Source organism: Macaca fascicularis, chromosome 20, assembly GCF_037993035.2.
Source record: "Macaca fascicularis isolate 582-1 chromosome 20, T2T-MFA8v1.1".
Lineage (NCBI taxonomy): Eukaryota > Metazoa > Chordata > Mammalia > Primates > Cercopithecidae > Macaca > Macaca fascicularis.
The window spans coordinates 12888133-12905395 of NC_088394.1; the positions used below are offsets into that span (position 1 = coordinate 12888133).

At 45.1% G+C, this 17263-nt stretch overlaps 1 protein-coding gene across 12 annotated transcripts in view; it reads left to right on the top strand.

Moving 5' to 3' along the window:
* SNX29 (sorting nexin 29) overlaps positions 1–17263 on the top strand; it is a 589214-nt gene that overhangs the window by 206056 nt on the left and 365895 nt on the right. For 9 of the 12 annotated variants that reach the window (XM_005591284.5, XM_045381437.3, XM_065537181.2 and 6 more), the window contains one exon: positions 7788–7870. The exons of the other annotated variants lie outside the window; for them this stretch is intronic. In XM_005591284.5, coding sequence (XP_005591341.3) covers positions 7788–7870 — 83 coding nt within the window. The remainder of the gene's footprint in view (positions 1–7787; positions 7871–17263) is intronic. 12 annotated transcript variants of the gene reach the window in all.

The following is a 17263-nucleotide window of genomic DNA, read 5'->3' on the forward strand; positions in this document are numbered from 1 at the left end:
TTCGTTAGTTTTGTTGTGAGTAATTTTCCTTTGAGTAGTGCTGTCTGGGGTTGCTGGTTGTTTACTCTGACATTGGGGCAGGCATAATTGCTTTGACTTACAAACATTAATTATTGCAGTCATTGGAAGCTGTTTGAGAGGTACTTGCCACCTACTCAGTGATTTGCTTTCGTTCCCATGCTTTTAGAGAAATCTGCAGGGTAGCCAGCAGGCCTGTTTGGGGCTGGGAGTGAGAGGGAGTTGGCAAGGCTTTCTGGAATTGGACAGGCGAATATTTGAATACTTGTCTCCATCTCCACGGCTACCACTTGGGTCCTCTCAGTTCTGGCTACCATTGTTTCTTGCCTGGATGACTGTAATGGCCTCCTGTCTTCCATCTTCTTCTGTTTCCACCCCTGACTCCATTTGCCTTTTCCACATAGCATGTCTGCATTCCCCTGCTTAACACCTTTTTAATTTATTTTTTTGTGAATTGCAGTCTTGCTCTGTTGCCCAGGCTGGAGTGCAATGGTGCGATCATAGCTCACTGCAGCCTGCAACTCCTGTACTCAAGTGATCCTCCTGCCTCAGCCTCTGGAGAAGCTGGGACTATAGACACATGCCACCATGTCCAGCTAATTTTTAAATTAATTTTATTTATTTATTTATTTATTGAGACAAGGTCTCACTTTCACCCAGGCTGGAGTGCAATGGCACGATCTCGGCTCACTGCAACCTCTGCCTCCCGGGTTCAAGCGATTTTCCTGCCTTAAGCTCCCAAGTAGCTGGGATTACAGGCGCCTGCCACCATGCCCAGCTAATTTTTGTATTTTTAGTGGAGGCGGGGTTTCACCATGTTGGCCGGGCTGCTCTCGAGCTCCTAACTTAAGGTGATCCAGCTGCCTCGGCTTCCCAAAGTGCTGGGATTACAGGCATAAGCCAATGTGCCCGCCCTAAAAAATTTTTTTCTAGAGATGTGGTCTTGCTCTATTGCCCAGGCTAATCTCAAACTCCTAGGCTCAGGTGATCCTCCTGCCTCCGCTGCCCTAAGTGCTGTGATTATAGGCATGTGCCACTGTACCCAAAACATTTAGCATAATGTTTTTGGAGTTTCATTCAAGTTGTTGCATGTGTCAATAGTGCATTCCTTTGTATTGATGAGTAAGTATTCCGTTACGTACATTCCATTACAGGAGTTTGAGACCAGCCTGATCAACATGGCAAAACCCCGTCTCTATTGAAAATAAAAAAATTAGCTGGACCTGGTGGTGGGTGCTGGTAATCCCAGTTACTTGAGAGGCTGAGGCAGGAGAATCACTTGAACCCAGAAGGTGAAGGTTGCAGTGAGCCGAGATTGTGCCACTGCACTCCAGTCTGGGCAACAGGAGTGAAATTCTGTCTTCAAATAAATAAATAAATAAATAAATAAAAATAAAAGTCTTTCACAAAGCAAATCCAGTTAAACTCTTTTTTTACTCTGGATCATGCTCTTAGTATTATATCTAAGAACTCTTCCTTGTCTAACTCAGGTTAGGTATGATTTTCTCTGACATTTTCTTCTAAACCTTTCATAGTTTTAAATTACATTTCTTTGTGGTCCAATTTTAATTAATATTTGTATAAGTTGTGAGTATTGGTTGAAGTTTTTTTTTTTTTTGCGTCTGAATGTCTTGTTATTCAAAATCATGTGTGGAAAAGACTGTCCTTTCCCCAGAAGCGCCTTCCTACCTCCGTCACATTCCTTGACTGTGTGCGTATGGGTTTATTCTGTGATTCTTCGGTCTGTCTTGTTGGTGCGTGTCTGTCATTTTGCCTATATGACATTGGCTTGAGAGCTGTAGCTTTACAGGAAATTCTAAAATTGGGCAGTGTGAGTCTTCCTGCTTTGTGCTGCTTTTTCAAAAATGATTTTGGCTATTTTAGTTTCTTTGTCTTTCCATATGAATGTTATTGGCTGGTCTATATCTATAAAAAATCCTGCTGGGATTTTGATTGGCCTTTCATTAAATTTATAGATCAATGTGGGGATAATTGACATCTTAATTCTTTTGAGTCTTCTAAGCCATGAACCTGGTATATCCAGGTATTTAGCTCTTCTTTGATTATTTTGTTAGTATTTTGCAGTTTTCAGCACGCAGATCCTGGATACATTTTGTTAGATTTATATGAATGTATTTCATCTTTTGGAGCTGTTATAAATGATTCTTTTTAAAAGTAATTTGCCTTCTGATTGTTCATTGGTAGTGTATAGAAATATAGTTAATGTTTACATTTGACCCTGTGTTCTGTGACCTTGAAAAACTCGGTTATTCTATGACCATTTTTGTCAGTTCTTGGGATTTCCTTTGCAGACGGTCATGTCACTTGTGAAGAGCGAAAGTTTAGTCCTTCCTTTCTAACCTGTATGTTTTTTGGATGGGGAGGGCCTTATTTCACCAGCTAGACCCTACTGTGCTGAATAGGAGTGCTGAGGGAAGAATTGCTTGACTCATTCTTGGTCTTTGGGTGAAAATATTCAGCCTTTCATTATTAGCATTATTAGGTGTGATGTTACTGTAGGATTTGGTAGTTTTTTTTTTTGAGAAGGAATCTCACTTTGTCTCCTAGGCTGGAGTGCAGTGGTGTGATCTTGGCTCAGTGCAACCTCCGCCGTCCAGGTTCAAGTGATTCTTGTGCCTCAGCTTCCCGAGCAGCTGGGATTACAGGCGTGCACCACCAGGCCCAGCTCATTTTTGTATTTTTAGTAGATACGGGGTTTCACCATGTTGGCCAGGCTGGTCTCAAACTCCCGACCTCAGGTGATCCACCCACCTCGGTCTCCCAAAGTGCTGGGATTACAGGCGTGAGCCACTGCACCTGGCCTGGGGGTGAGTATTTCTAACCTCTTAATACATTTTAAAAAGTGCTCTAGTAAAGTGCATTGCTGAAAAATTAAAGAAAAATTTCCAATTAATTTTATCATCTAGAAATGAGCACTGTTAACATTGTGGTCTCTACATTTCCAGTGCAAATATATCCATCTAAATAGATATAAGGGGTTAGAGTAAATATACTCTGTTGCATTCAGTTAATGGTATATCAGTGTGACTATATAAATATATATATAATATTTATCCCTGGGGATAAACATACATATTTATCATAGCCTTGACAATCCTATAGCATCCCATTATAGGAGCATGCACCATAACTTTTCCACCCACTCCTCCATTGTCAGACAATTAATTTGCAACCAGTTTCTTTTATATTCAAAGCATCCTCATGCGTATGGTTTTGAGACTTCTTTCTTTTCTGAATGCAGTTTCTTAGAAGTGGAGTTGCTGGGTCAGAAGGTTACAGTTCTTGGGGCTGTTGATTCATATTTCCTAAAGCTCGCATGTGACTAACTGCTTACATTTATGAGATGTCTAAAGGGGTTGGCAGCAGAAGCTTGAGCTCCATAACTCGAGGAAAGTTCCTAAGCCTCTCTTAGCAAAGCTAGCTGGTCAGGAGGATCCTGTTCACATCTGCACAGTAGTCTCAGCCACCCAAGAGATTCTGCAGACCTGTGCTGATGAGCACATGTTTTCTCATGGAGTTTTTCCAGGCCTTACGTCTTCAATGTTGCCCTGTTCACTTAATTCTCTAAACGTTTATGATGTAATAGGAGACTTTGAAGTTAAAGGATATGGGTTTAAATCCCAGGTTGGAGTGTGTGTTAGACCCTCTGGGCCTCAAATTTCCCATCTGCAAAATGGGCACAGTAAAACCAACCTCATGATGTGTTGCTGGTGATCTAATTAGACACCAAGTATGTGGCAGAGAGGAGAGGGACATAGACATGGAGAGGCTGAAGTGAACTGTGGCTCTGCCTTTGCTGGTTGTCAGTTTTTGGATAGTTCAATTAGCCTCGTTGAGCCTCAGTTTCTTTCCTCCTTTTTTTTTTTTGAGACAAGGTCTTACTCTGTCACTCAGGCTAGGTCTTTGTTCACTGCAACCTTCGCCTCCCATGCTCAAACGATCCTCCCACCTCAGCCTCCCAAGTAGATGGGACTGCAGGTGCATGCCACCACACCCAGCTAATCTTTGTATCTTTTGTAGAGATGGGGTTTCACCATGTTGCCCAGGCTAGTGTCCTGGGCTCAAGTGATGGGCCTGCCTTGGCCTTCCCAGGTGGGTGGCATGAGCCACCACTCCTGGTCTTCAGAAGGCAGTAAGAAAAATGGCAGCGCCGGGCGTGGTGGCTCAAGCCTGTAATCCCAGCACTTTGGGAGGCCGAGACGGGCGGATCACGAGGTCAGGAGATCAAGACCATCCTGGCTAACACAGTGAAACCCCGTCTCTACTAAAAAATACAAAAAATGAGCCAGGCGTGGTGGCGGCCCCTGTAGTCCCAGCTACTCGGGAGGCTGAGGCAGGAGAATGGTGTGAACCCGGGAGGTGGAGCTTGCAGTGAGCCGAGATCACGCCACTGCACTCCAGCCTGGGCGACAGAGCCAGACTCCGTCTCAAAAAAAAAGAAAAAAAAAAAAAAAAAGGAAAAATGGCAGCAATAATAACCTGTTTTGTAGGGTTACTGTGTAGGTAAAATGTGAGCATGTCTTCCACACCTCGAATATTAAGTGCCCTACTCAGAGGCAGGTGCTCATATGTTGCAGATTGAAAAGCATATTTCCCACTATACATGTATGGATCTCTGGGAATGAGGCACATCTTTTACCTATAAGGGAGTCTTGGTGCTGTGCTGCTTCTCACTTCATAGCTAGCAAGGAGGAATTTCAAGGAAGGTGCAAACATCTCAGATGTCCAACTCTGCCACACTCCACATTGGCAACACTTTTTTTTCTTTTCTTTTTTTCTTTTTTTTTTTTTTGAGACGGAGTCTTGCTCTGTCGCAAGGCTGGAGTGCAGTGGCATGATCTCGGCTTATGGCAACCTCCACCTCCCAGGTTCAAGTGATTCTTCTGCCTCAGCTTCCTGAGTAGCTGGGACTATAGGCGCCTGCCACCACGCCCAGTTAATTTTTGTATTTTCAGTAGAGACAGGATTTCACCATGTTGACCAGGCTGATCTCAAACTCTTAGCCTCAGATGATCCCCCTGCCTCGGCCTCCCAGAGTGCTGGAATTACAGATGTGAGCCACCGCACCCAGCCAGGTGTGATTTTAGATAGAATCTGAACACAGTATTAAAAGATTTCTTCAGACCAGAAGAAAAGCAGCTATCTGAAACATTTTAGTGCTGGCCCCAGAGCTGAAGATGAACAGGGAAGCGGAGGATTGGCCTGACAGCTGGCAGCAAATGAGAGAGGAGACCTGACCTCCAAGCACTGATATGACTTCTGTTGGTCATGGGGCCTCTTGGAAAATGTTCTTCCATGAACTATTGTTTAGAAATGTGTATAAATGCCTTTCTTTCCCTGGCTTTAAGATATGTGACTTGAATTCACATGTGGAGATTAGGAATAGGCTGGGCTGAGCAATGAGATTCTGGCTATAGGAATCCTAGAATACATGCTCTACAGACTGGGTGCAGTGGCTCACACCTGTAATCCCAGCACTTGTGGAGGCTGCGGCGGGTGGATCACTTAAGGTCAGGAGTTTGAGAACAGTCTGGCCAACATGGTGAAACCCCATTTCTACTAAAAATACAAAAATTAGCCGGTCATGGTGGTGTGTGCCTGTAGTCCCAGCTACTCGGGAGGCTGAGGCAGGAGAATTGCTTGAACCCGGGAGGCTAAGGTTGCAGTGAGCCGAGATCATGCCACTGCAATCCAGCCTGGGCGACAGAGTGAGACTCCATCTCAAAAACAAAACAAAACAAAAAACATCCTGTATAATCCCCATCAGGGAAGATTTTCTCTCCCACAAACATTTTAAGGACTTGTTATTTCGTTTCAAACATTTGCAACTCATGTCACAGATGGAGAAAGTACAGATACCTGTGGAGGCATCCATGACAGGCTTTGTCTGGGATGAGGGGATAACTAAGGGACTCCCTTGTGGTTTTCTTTCTCCAGAGCTTCGGAGACGAACGTCAAGTTCTCAGGTGATGCCTAAGTCTACGGTAGTGTCTGAGTTTGATCTTGATGTTTTTTTCTGCCACAATACAGCACAGAGAAGCAAAATACAAAGAAAGTGCTGTTGTCATGGGCTGGGATGTAGTCAGATGCATTGAAAACAGACACTCGGCACCAGGGATGAGCAGTTTCAAGTTTTTCAACTAAGTCAGTGTTTGGCGTATCTATAGCAGTGGGTGGTATTTCCATCCGTAAATAGACTGAGTGAGAGGCTTACTGTGGTGCATTATTAAATGAGACGTCCCAATCTCAGAAACATTTATACTATTCTGTCATAGAGACTCTGAGTGTATTGGGTTGGTAGTGATTGTCAGAGCATGGAGGAAGGCCTGAAAGGTATATACTAGGTTTTTGCCATTGGTTACCATGGGGAAGTGTTGAGTGGAACAGTAAACAGGGGAAAAAAGCCTTCAAACATTCACACAAAAATTAAAGCATTGTGAAGGAGGTTTCATCCCCCTAAAATTGTTTAGGATGTGTGTGTGCACCTAGAGAAATAATAGGATGGATATAAAAATGTTAATGGAGTTTATTTCAAGATGTTGGGGTCTTAGCATGTTTTTGCTTTTCTTCTTAAATGTATTCTGATTATTTTGCAATGAGCGTTTTTTATTTTTATAATCACAGAAAAAAAACCAGTCTTCAGCTCTTTTCATTGCAAGGAAAGAAAAAATACTCTAGCACATTTAAAGGCACTTAGGCTCAAGGCCTGAGGCGTAGGGGGTGGGGGCAGAAATAGAAAATGTGCAAGAGGCAGCTCCCTCTGGTAGAGATGGTCAGACACCAAGTCTGAATCTCAAAGGAGATGGTGAAGAGTCCTTGTGGGCCTTGGGGGCAGGGAAACCTGGGTTCAGATCTTACTAGTGAGTTTTCCTGGTGACCTTGGTCAGAAACCTTATTTGTCCAACTCTTCTCCTGTAAAATATGGAGATTACTGCAGGCCACTGTGCATTTTTCTACTGAATGAAGCACCTTTCTCCTGAATGACGGATGGATGGATGAATGAATGGATGCGTGCTTGGTTCAAAGAGACGTATGTAAAGTCTAAATACTCAACAAATGGCAGATTTTTCCCCTTGGTCCTCACGTTCCGTTGTCAGCCAGTGTACCTGGGGAGTGAGTTCAGCAGGTGGGGTCCTGTCATACCCTGGGTTCTGTGTTTCTTAGTGTAATCTTACATGGGGGTGGGTGTGGACTTGGTCCAACTGCTTCTCTTTATGCCTCAGCCTCCTTAGCTGTAAAATGAGGGTTGTGTTAGTGCCTTGGAAGGATTCAAGGAGATTCTGTACAAACACTTGACATGACTCCTGACAAATAATAAGTGTTTAATACATGTCACAGTTGATAAAAATATTAAGAACATTCCCCAGAGTGAATGCACATTAGTCAGTACATGCTTCTGTAAATGGAGAGAAGACTAGAGTTCCTGGCACTGAATAGGCACCTGATAGATGGGTAGCTTCAAACAGCCTAAGCACAGCCTGTGTCTGTGTTCTGGATTTGTGGACACTGGAACCAATTGGTGCTTATCTGTCTCATGAAAGAACAGTTCTTGAAGGTATTCTGCAAACATACCTGTGGTAACACAGCCTTCTCTCATGATGATCTCGAAACCATGAGAATAGATTAACATTTATAAGATGCAAATTGTGCTTTTCTTTGCACAGATTCACCACCCACCCCTGCCCCCTCCTGTGGGTCCACATTGTCACTTTTTAAATATATATATTTTAACATTCTTGTACTTGCAGAGAGAACGAGGTGCTCAAAGTCCAGCTGAAGAAATATGTAGGAGCTGTCCAGATGCTGAAAAGAGAAGGTCAAACAGCTGAAGGTGAGGGGGAGCCTGAGCCCGGGTTGGGAGGGGCCGGGCTTTTTCATTAACACTCAACATGTGATGAGTGCATGTGTGGATGGATTAGAATAATGGTGCTGCTCAGGATTCTAGAAAATTAATCAGGTGGAAAACCTGATGTATATCCCTGCAACATGCATAACTAATATTGTAAGACTCACTTGCTAGACTATTAGCAAAAGTCTTATTGATTTGTGTACTTAGAGAATTTTATGTCCAGAGTCTTGAGATAGTTGCATGGCAGTGAACCTTGTGATATGATGAAGTCACAGCAGGCCACGGGTGCAAGCCACAGAAATCCAAGATGATAGAGAATCAGAGTGGTGGACTTAGGCTGATCAGGTTCCAATCCCAGCTCTGGTTAAGTTTCCTAATTTCACTGCACTTCAGTTTTTTCATCTCTACAATGAGGTTGGTTGATAGCACCTGCCTCATGAGGCAATCCATGTAGACATCTTAGCATAATGTCTACCATAGAATAAATGCTGGATAAATTTTAGCTGTTATTATTGTTATTAATCAGAAATTCCAGTAGACAGAAGAACAATCATGAAGATCTCACCAAATGAGGTGGGGCCATGTGCTGCTTCTAAAATCTCCTAAACTATTTCTCAGGGCAGCCTGAAGAAAGGATCTTTAACTCTGGTTGATGTGTCTTGCAGCCTTCAGCCAAAAGACCACAACAAAATTTCCTTAAAGACAAGCTCTTAGAATGTGGACGTTTTAATGAATGCTGGGTGTTCCCCACATTCACATGTCTCTTTTTTTGTGTGTGTGAGACATAGTCTCACTCTGCCACCCACGATGGAGTGCACTGGCACAATCTCGGCTCACTGCAACTTCCACCTCCCGGGTTCAAGTGATTCTCCTGCCTCAGCCTCCTGAGTAGCTGGGATTACAGGCAACTGCCACCATACCCAGCTAATTTTTGTATTTTTAGTAGAGATGGGGTTTCACTATGTTGGCCAGGCTGGTCTTGAACTCCTGACCTCAGGTGATCCATCCCCCTCGGCCTCCCAAAGTGTTGGGATTACAGGCGTGAGCCACTGCTCCCAGTCCATGTCTTCAGAGTCAACCAAACCTGCACTGAATTCATGCTCACCCATGACTGCCTGACCGCTTGGAATTATTTTCCTACATGTACCAGGACATCACACCAGTGTCCTGAGAGCATTGTGAGGATTTTCCAAAACAATGAATGCAGAGTTTCTAGTATGGTACCCGGTATATAATAAATGGTTGTTATTTTTATAGGAGACAGGATTGGAATCTGGCTATGACTTATTTAGTAATTGCGTGAAGACGTGAATGTTTTTGAAGCTTGTATATTTCTTTTGGTTCCCATTTGATCAGGATCAGCTTATTGGTGATACTATTTGATAACATGCCTTGCTTCGTTCATATTTGGGTAGGTAACTGTGATCATTCTGGGGGTTATCAGTGCAGAATTAATTATCTTTCTCTGTGGGCTCATGCCCTTCTCATAGAAATATTGCTATTATGGCCCTGAATTCATTTCATTATACAGAATTATTTATATGTTGGTCTCCCAAGTTTTTATATCTCATCTCTGTTTCCCCAGCAACTGGCTTTTTAGTCATTCACTACATTCATTACATGCTTTGAATGAATAGTATTTGTCTAGCCCTTTGCCCTTTCCAATCAAGTTCAAATGTACTCTGATTTGACTCAGTAACCTTGTGATGAGCAGGTATTTTTCCATTATTTTAAAGTTTGTTATTAGGGGCTTAGGAGAGCTTAAGGGGCTGGTGCATGTGTCTGTGGTGGAAACGAGCTCAGGCATTTTTCTCCAAACCTCTGGTTCTTTGTATTATAAAATTCTTTTAACTTTACTGTGCAGAGGAATTGCCTGGGGAGCCCATTAAATATACCTCTTTCCAGGACCCTGCCTCTGGGAGTTATGCCAGTGGACTTAGGATGAGGCTCTAGATTTACACTTCTAGATATGTGACTCTAATGCAGGTGACCTGTGGACAGCACCACCACCTTTTGTGAAATCTACACATTACTTACACAGAACTTGGATTCAATACAACAAGACTATTAAAGTCAGGTTAAAAAGAAGCACCGCTGGGCTTGCTTTTGATTTGAAAACCTCAGCACTACACAGTGCATTTCTAAGTCGGAAAATTTTGAGCGTGATTCTCCCCAAATGGGCATATGGAACCTACAGTGTGCAGAATGGTTTTTCATAGCAGCTGAAGGTCCATTTCCCCAGGCCGATCCTGAGTGCCCTGAGCCACAGCTGGATATGAGCCATTTCAGGATGTAGTTGCGACAACTCTTACATGAATTATGTGGTGACTCCACCTAGCAGCAGTCTCTTACTCCTGCATTACTACATTCTTACGGAAAATGCCTCCAGGGTTTAAACAAAACAACTTAAAATGAACTTTTAGAATAGACATTGACAACCTTTAATTTTACAGATATCAAATTTCAGATTCCCACCCTCTTTTTTTTTTTTTTTTTTAAGAGGAGTGATCTAGTCCCTCCAAGAAAATCATTATTTAAGCAGCAAAATAAGGACTGGAATTTGGAATTTGGGTGGCGTCATTATCTATTGGAAAGTTTTTTTTTTCTTTCTTTCTTTTCCCCCTAATGTGGTCCAGAAGTGAGGTTGGGTTATTTGCCTCTCAAGTGCTGTTTTTCCTTGGTAATGTCAGATTTGCCAAAAGCTGATACCTTTATTTGCTCTTTTGAGTCTCTCACCTTAGGGCAAATTCTTTGTGCTCTTCCTCCAGCGTTAGAACCATGGTGCAAGGGCTGCCATATCTACCAGGAACTCGCCTGGCAGTTCCACTTCATTGTAAGTCTTACTGGTCATTTGATCAGTTCTGTTGTTAATGGCATTGGACACCCTTTCTCCTCCCCAGGGAGCCAGTGTAGGGAAGTTTCACTTATGAAAGCAGGAGATCCCTCTGAAAACTCATGCTTTCATTTTGGGCTTATTGCTGAAATTTGAAACAAGATGTTTGCCAGTTGGCTTCATGCCTGCAGAGACCCCTTGGCAGCTCACTGAGAGGTCTGGGGAGAGCAGGTGCATCACTTCAACTTTAGGGTTGTGTAGACAGACTGGCTCGTTAGGAGCAGGCTCACATTAGGCAAGCACACAGACAATGATGGACACCAGAACACCTGACTCAACACTGGTGAGACACGGAGCTGCTGGGTAGACCAGAAGGCCTGTCCTCTCTGTCGCTGACTTACCTGGAGTCTCACCTGTTGGTACTTGGGAAGTCAGGAAGGAAGTAGTTGGGTGGTTCAGGTGTTTAGTGGTGTTGGGCCTGATGGAAACGTGCCCAGCACTGGGAGCAGGAAAGGTCTCTGGACCTGGTCAAGCTGTCACTTGGAGAGTCAACTTCTGGCTCTTCACACGGCCTTTTTCCTTTAAACACATATACATACATTCATTAATTAATTCGTTCCCATACTCGGTGGAAGAGAGCTTTTTCCTTTTCCAGCTCATGGTTTATCAGAGAGCCCTGAGGAGCGCCGGTTCTGCCGGATGTCAGTTGGCGTTGAGGGATCGAGGGCGGCTGTTACGTGAGATGCTTATATGTTCTGTTCTTAACACATAACAAGTGGTCAGCAAATCGTAACTTTGTTTTAACATGTAATTAATCATGGCTCTTTTCCCCTCAAGTTCTCCATAAGAAATAGATGCAGGAATCAGACAAATGTGATCAAAATACCATTTTCATTACTGGCGGTTGATGGGAGACTCGGGTTTCACCTAGAACACTGATTGCCACATCTGGACCCAGGAATCTCCCCTGTGAGGTGCCAGTGGGTTTTCAGAATTACTTCTCAGTCATTGGGGTCCAAAGGGGAGAGAGTCCATTGGGGCGTTTCACTTTTTTTTTGTTTTGAGACAGAGTCTCGCTCTGTCGCCCAGGCTGGAGTGCAGTGGCGCAATCTCAGTTTGCTGCAACCTCTGTCTCTCAGGTTCAAGTGATTCTCCTGCCTTAGCCTCTGGAGTAGCTGGGACTACAGGCACATATCACTATGCCCAGCTAAGTTTTGTATTTTTGGTAGAGACCAGGTTTTGCCATGTTGGCCAGGCTGGTCTTGCCTTCCTGACCTCAGGTGATCCGCCTGCCTCAGCCTCCCAAAGTGCTGGGATTACAGGTGTGATCCACTATGCCTGGCCTGACCCTGTCTCTTTAAAAAAAAAAAAAAAAGAAAAAAAAAGAAATAGAGTAACTTGTTACTCATTTTTTTTCCTGCATTTATGGTGAGCCTTGTACTACTAGGTTGCAAAAAAGGAAAAACAACCCATGTTGGCCTTCTGCCATCCTGAACTTGACATCATAAATCTGTGTTGTCTTACACCACTAGGTTTGTGGTAATTTGTTATAGCAGCAATGGGAGACTAATACAGTTGAACGGAGCTATTGATTTAGTCTTTGATGGATATGGGCGTCGTCTTCACTTCATCATCATCCTATGGAGATGGTGGTGGGAGGCTGATGTTTTGAAGATTAGGATTTTTTTGGTCATAACTCCCTGGCTGGACAAACTTGGTGTCTCAGAGGAGAGCTCCAGCTTTTCATCTGTAGCCACACCTGGGTCGGGAAAACCTACCGTTTCCACCCCCTGCCCATGCATTGTCTGCCTTTCTGGCCAAAGGAAGCCCTTGCCCCGTTTTTGCGCTTATCCATCTGGGATTGCTGATGCCAGACCCGGTGACCAGCCCCCTCTAGATATTGGAGGGGACGTCTCTGAAGTTGCGTGGCGTGGCCCCGCTGTCAGGTGGGCCGGTGGTGTCATTCTTCGGGTGTGGTCAGTGGTTGCATGTTCAGCTGGGAGGCTGGTCGCTCTGATGTTCCCACAGCAGGGAAGTTCTTGTGGAGGTGTTTGCTGCAAAACAGAACCATCTTAGGCGGTGGGCTTCTCCTGGACTCTTCCCAGGAGCGTCTGTCTGACATGAGAGCTTGCTCTGTGTACTGAAGAAGAGATCCTCCTGCTAGGATTGGCCACACGCGACTCCAGAGAGACACAGGTCTGTCCGTGTCACATGCTTGCGTGACTTCCTCATCCACGTGTGGGTAGTGAACATCTGTGTCCTCTGCACTTGCTCCAGTTTTCACTTGACAGCGTCCTCACTCACTGTCAGTCCTGTGATGTCACTGGTTTCATCCTCGGCACGGCACTTGACCTTACCTGGCCGCCTCTGGCTGGATCTCAGGGCTTTCATACACAATCAACAAGAATTCTTGCTTTCCTGTTGGGCTGGGAGACTGGGGCCGCTGTAGTCCGCTTGTCTCCACGTGGAGCTTGGGAATGAGGCTATCGCACAGAAAGAGCAGCTGAGCTGAAAGGCAGAGAGAAAGCGAGCTCTGATCCTGTCTTTAGGGTCCCTGAATCCAGCTGTGCCTGCTGTGACAGTCCCACCCTGGACCTTTTGGTGATAGGAACAGTCATTCCACTAGCCTCCCCTGCTCCTGTTGTCAAGCTTGACTAGTTTTCTATAGCTCATGTGTTCTATGGCAAATTATTACCTCTTTCCTGGATACAGGCCTGTTCGTCCTTGTAAAGGGCGATTATTTCTGTGGAATTGTCTTCCCACGTACAGTATCTGCTCCTGCACTGTAAGGTTTTTCCTCCTACCTCCCCTCTTACTGGATACTCCACTGTCATAACTGTTCCTGGCCACCGTAGCGTAGTCCTGTTCCGTAGCAATGGATTTTAAAGCTGCGAACTCTCCTCAGCATCCCCATGTAATTAATCTGCAGTCAACCCAGGGAGAGAGGGAGAAGGAATAGACCATTGCTGGTGGCCATCAAAATAATCAGCAGCAAGGGCAGGAGACTGAGTGGGAGGAAGCTGACAGATGAGGAGGCTTGGGAGCAGTTTAAAAAGTTTGTTCTCAGAAACAAAAGAAGCAAAAAAATGGGAAGTCATCAGCCTGTCTGGTGTGTCGTGTCTTTGCGGCTGTGTGGTGTGCTCAACAATCCCTGCTCACACCCATGTGTGCTTTGTGCTCTGGCTGGGGTGTCAGTTTCCCCGGGGTGAGTCCAGTGATCCCCGATTCCACACCCACGTGTGCTTTGTTCTCTAAGGTGTTAGTTTTCCGGGGGTGAGCCCGGCGATCCCTGCTCCACACTCACGTGTGCTTCGTGCTCTCACTGGGGTGTCAGTTTCCCTGGGGTGAGCCCAGCGATCCCTGATTCCACACCCGCGTGTGCTTTGTGCTCTGGCTGGGGTGTCAGTTTCCCTGGCCTTCCAAAGAATGGGACAGGGCAGTTTAGAAGGCTGATTCAGTGAAGATGGAGAGTCGTGGGCTAGATGATTCCTGGAGCCCACAGTGTTTCAGGGGAGCTTGCAGGGTAACTTTTTATTCTTTTTTTCTTGAACCATTGCAGGCTTCAGGGCATCTCTACGTGCATGGCCTGCTGTTTCCACTCCCAGTGTGCACAGAGGCAAAGATGGCTTTGTTTGAGGCAGTCTTCTTCGGTTGCAAGGAATAGCAGTCCACCAAAGCTGGCTCTGTGTGTGTGTGTCCCAAGTGGAGTAAACATGGAACCTTGTAAATCCCTTCACTCTGCTGTTTACCGCTTATGGTTTTCCCGTCCTGACTTCTTGACGATGGCCTTCAGTGCTTGTGATCTGGCTAAATTCCAGCCTCATCTCCCACCATCCTCCCTCTTGCTGTGTCCACCCCAGCCACACTGGCCTTTAGGCCAATCCTCAAACATGTCAGGCTGGTTCCTGCCTTAGGCCGTTTACACGTGCTGCCCTTATGCAGGGACGCTCTTCCCTGGTCTCTGTATGGCTGGTTCCACCTTGCCATGCAGGTCTCCATTCAGATGCTACCTCCTCTTGACTGCCCTGTCTTACCTTGTGCCGCCTCCCTCATTCCATCTCCGTCTTTTCAACATAGCACTTACCAGGCCCTCGAAGTATCTTGGTCATTGATTTTCTTGCTTATTTCTTCCCAGTGTTCCCCCTTGCACCGTACAGTCCACAAGAGCAGGGATCTTGGCATGTCTATTCCCCTGCTCTGTTGAAAGTGCCTGCACAGTGCTTGATCCATGATGCATGCTCTGTAAGTGTTTGTAACATAAATGAATACAAATAAAATAGGAGCTGTTGGCTGCTGTTGGATCTCATGGCCTTTAGTTGATTTCAGATCCGTTGCAGCTGTGGAGAGCCTAGTAGTGGACAAATTCATAGACCTTCCTTTTAGTGCCCCCCAAATAATGTGCGTCACCCCTGTGAAACTGCATCTTTCAGTTGTGCCTCCAATTGGATTCTCCTGATCACGTGTGGTTTTTGCTTTTAGTGACCACAGCTAGCATGTGACTTTGACCCTGCCCTAGTTGCATCTTTCAGAGCTCTTGTGATGACAAGAGTCATAAAATCTGATTTAATCTGTCTTAAGCGAATAAAAGAGAAGTCCAGGAGTATCTGCCTTAAGGGATGGTTTGATCCAGGGGCTCAAACAGTATCATCAGAAGTTTTTTCTTTCTTAATTCGGTTTCTCAACTCTGTTACTTTTTTTCATTGTTCGGAGTGATGTGCTGGTAAACGTCTAACAAATAGCTCTCTGAAAAAAAAAAAAAACAAAAAAAACCCTGGTTTAGAATGTTTGCAGATTTCCATGGTGTTGTAAATCCTCCTTCTATGTCTGATTTCAGACTGCCAACACGATGTCACTGTTTGCAGAGTTGGAAAGAGACACACACAGTTAGCTCCCATGAGTCAGTACACGGGTGCTCCCATCCCTCACTGTGTGCTGGCCGCCTTCTCAGCCAGGTGTTCTCCTTGGACTAGCAAGAGGTTGCCAGCAGCTGTAGCTTTAGTCTTTCTAGCAGACCCAGCAGGAGAGGAGCTTCTCTCACTGTCCCGTCTTTCCATCTCTTCACCCTATAGAGCAGTGGTTCCTAGTATTGGCTTTTAATGGAGTCACCTGGGAAATTTAAAAACATCCTGATGCTTGGACCCACCCAGATCCAAAAGTTAGTAGTGTGAATGAGGATTTTTTTTAAACTTCCGAAATGATTCCAGTGTGCAGGTTGGAGTGCGGTGTTTGGAACCACTGCCTTGGAGGATATCCCTTTCCAATTAATGAAGTTCAGAGTAAGCAAATATGCTACAAATGTGCTGACACTCTCTGATTCTTGGCCAGTGGTTGATATAGTAAATTAGTCAAGGGTGCACTTTTCTTCTTGAATCCTGATTTAGCCTCAGAATTTGTCTCTTCAACTAGGCACCATTGAGTTAAGACCAGGGAGGCTAGGCCAAGCGTGGTTGCTCATGCCTGTAATCCCAGCATTATGGGAGGCCAAGATGGGTGGATCACCTGAGGTCAGGAGTTCAAGACCAGCCTGACTGACATGGTGAAACCCTGTCTCTACTAAAAATGCAAAAATTAGCTGGGTGTGGTGACATGTGTCTGTAATCCTAGTTACTTGGGAGGCTAAAGCAGGAGAATTGCTTGAACCTGGGAGGTGGAGGTTGCAGTGAGCCAAGATCACACCTCTTCACTCCAGCCTGGGTGACAGAGTGAAACTCTGTCTAAAAAATAAAATAAAAAACAAAAACCAGGGACGCTCGATGGAAGCTGGTCACCACCACTGTGTGAGTTAACCCAGTGCCTTTACTGTGCCCCAATCCCTGCTGCCACAAGAATCCACCGTGGGTAATTGTATTTCATCTCCGTTCCCGACCCTTCCTGTCCCACCGTCATGTGCCCCCTCTCACTGCTCATCACGAAGCTGCTTTGCTGTTATGTTTGTCTCATGTGCCACCATCACAACCACTTTACGACCCCACTCTTGGCTCATCCAGTCTCCCCTCCTAGAAACGCCGCTTCCCTTATGCTTGCTCAGGCCAGCCGTTGCATTTATGGTAAGATCCAGCTCTTCTCCTTTCACCTGAAAGAAATCTAATTACATGCATCTTTCAATTTCCTAAACCCCTGTGGTGCTTGCTACGAGCAGTAAGCAGAGTCTGGCATTTGCTTTTTGCTACTATGGGTTATTTTGTGGTCACGTCTTGTGTGTGTGCTCTGTCTACTCTGCTAGACCATGTGACCACATAGGGGGCAGGGTCTGGGACTTAGAAACTTGCAGGTTTTTTCTTTTTTTATTAATCAAGTACACAACAGGTGCTTAATAAAAACTTGTTACCGGGGTCCATCCAAGTGACTATCGGGAGTGATTTCAGTCACAGAGATGTTGATGTAGATGGAAAGAGCATTCCCTGAGAAGGGAAACAAGTCTCGGGAAGCAACATTCCATACCACTTAAGAGCGGGGAGATGATTCTCATTCTCCTTTCCTCTAGAAGTGACCACACCGCTCTGCTCACGTTCCATGGGTGAGGGCTAGTCATACAGCCCCAC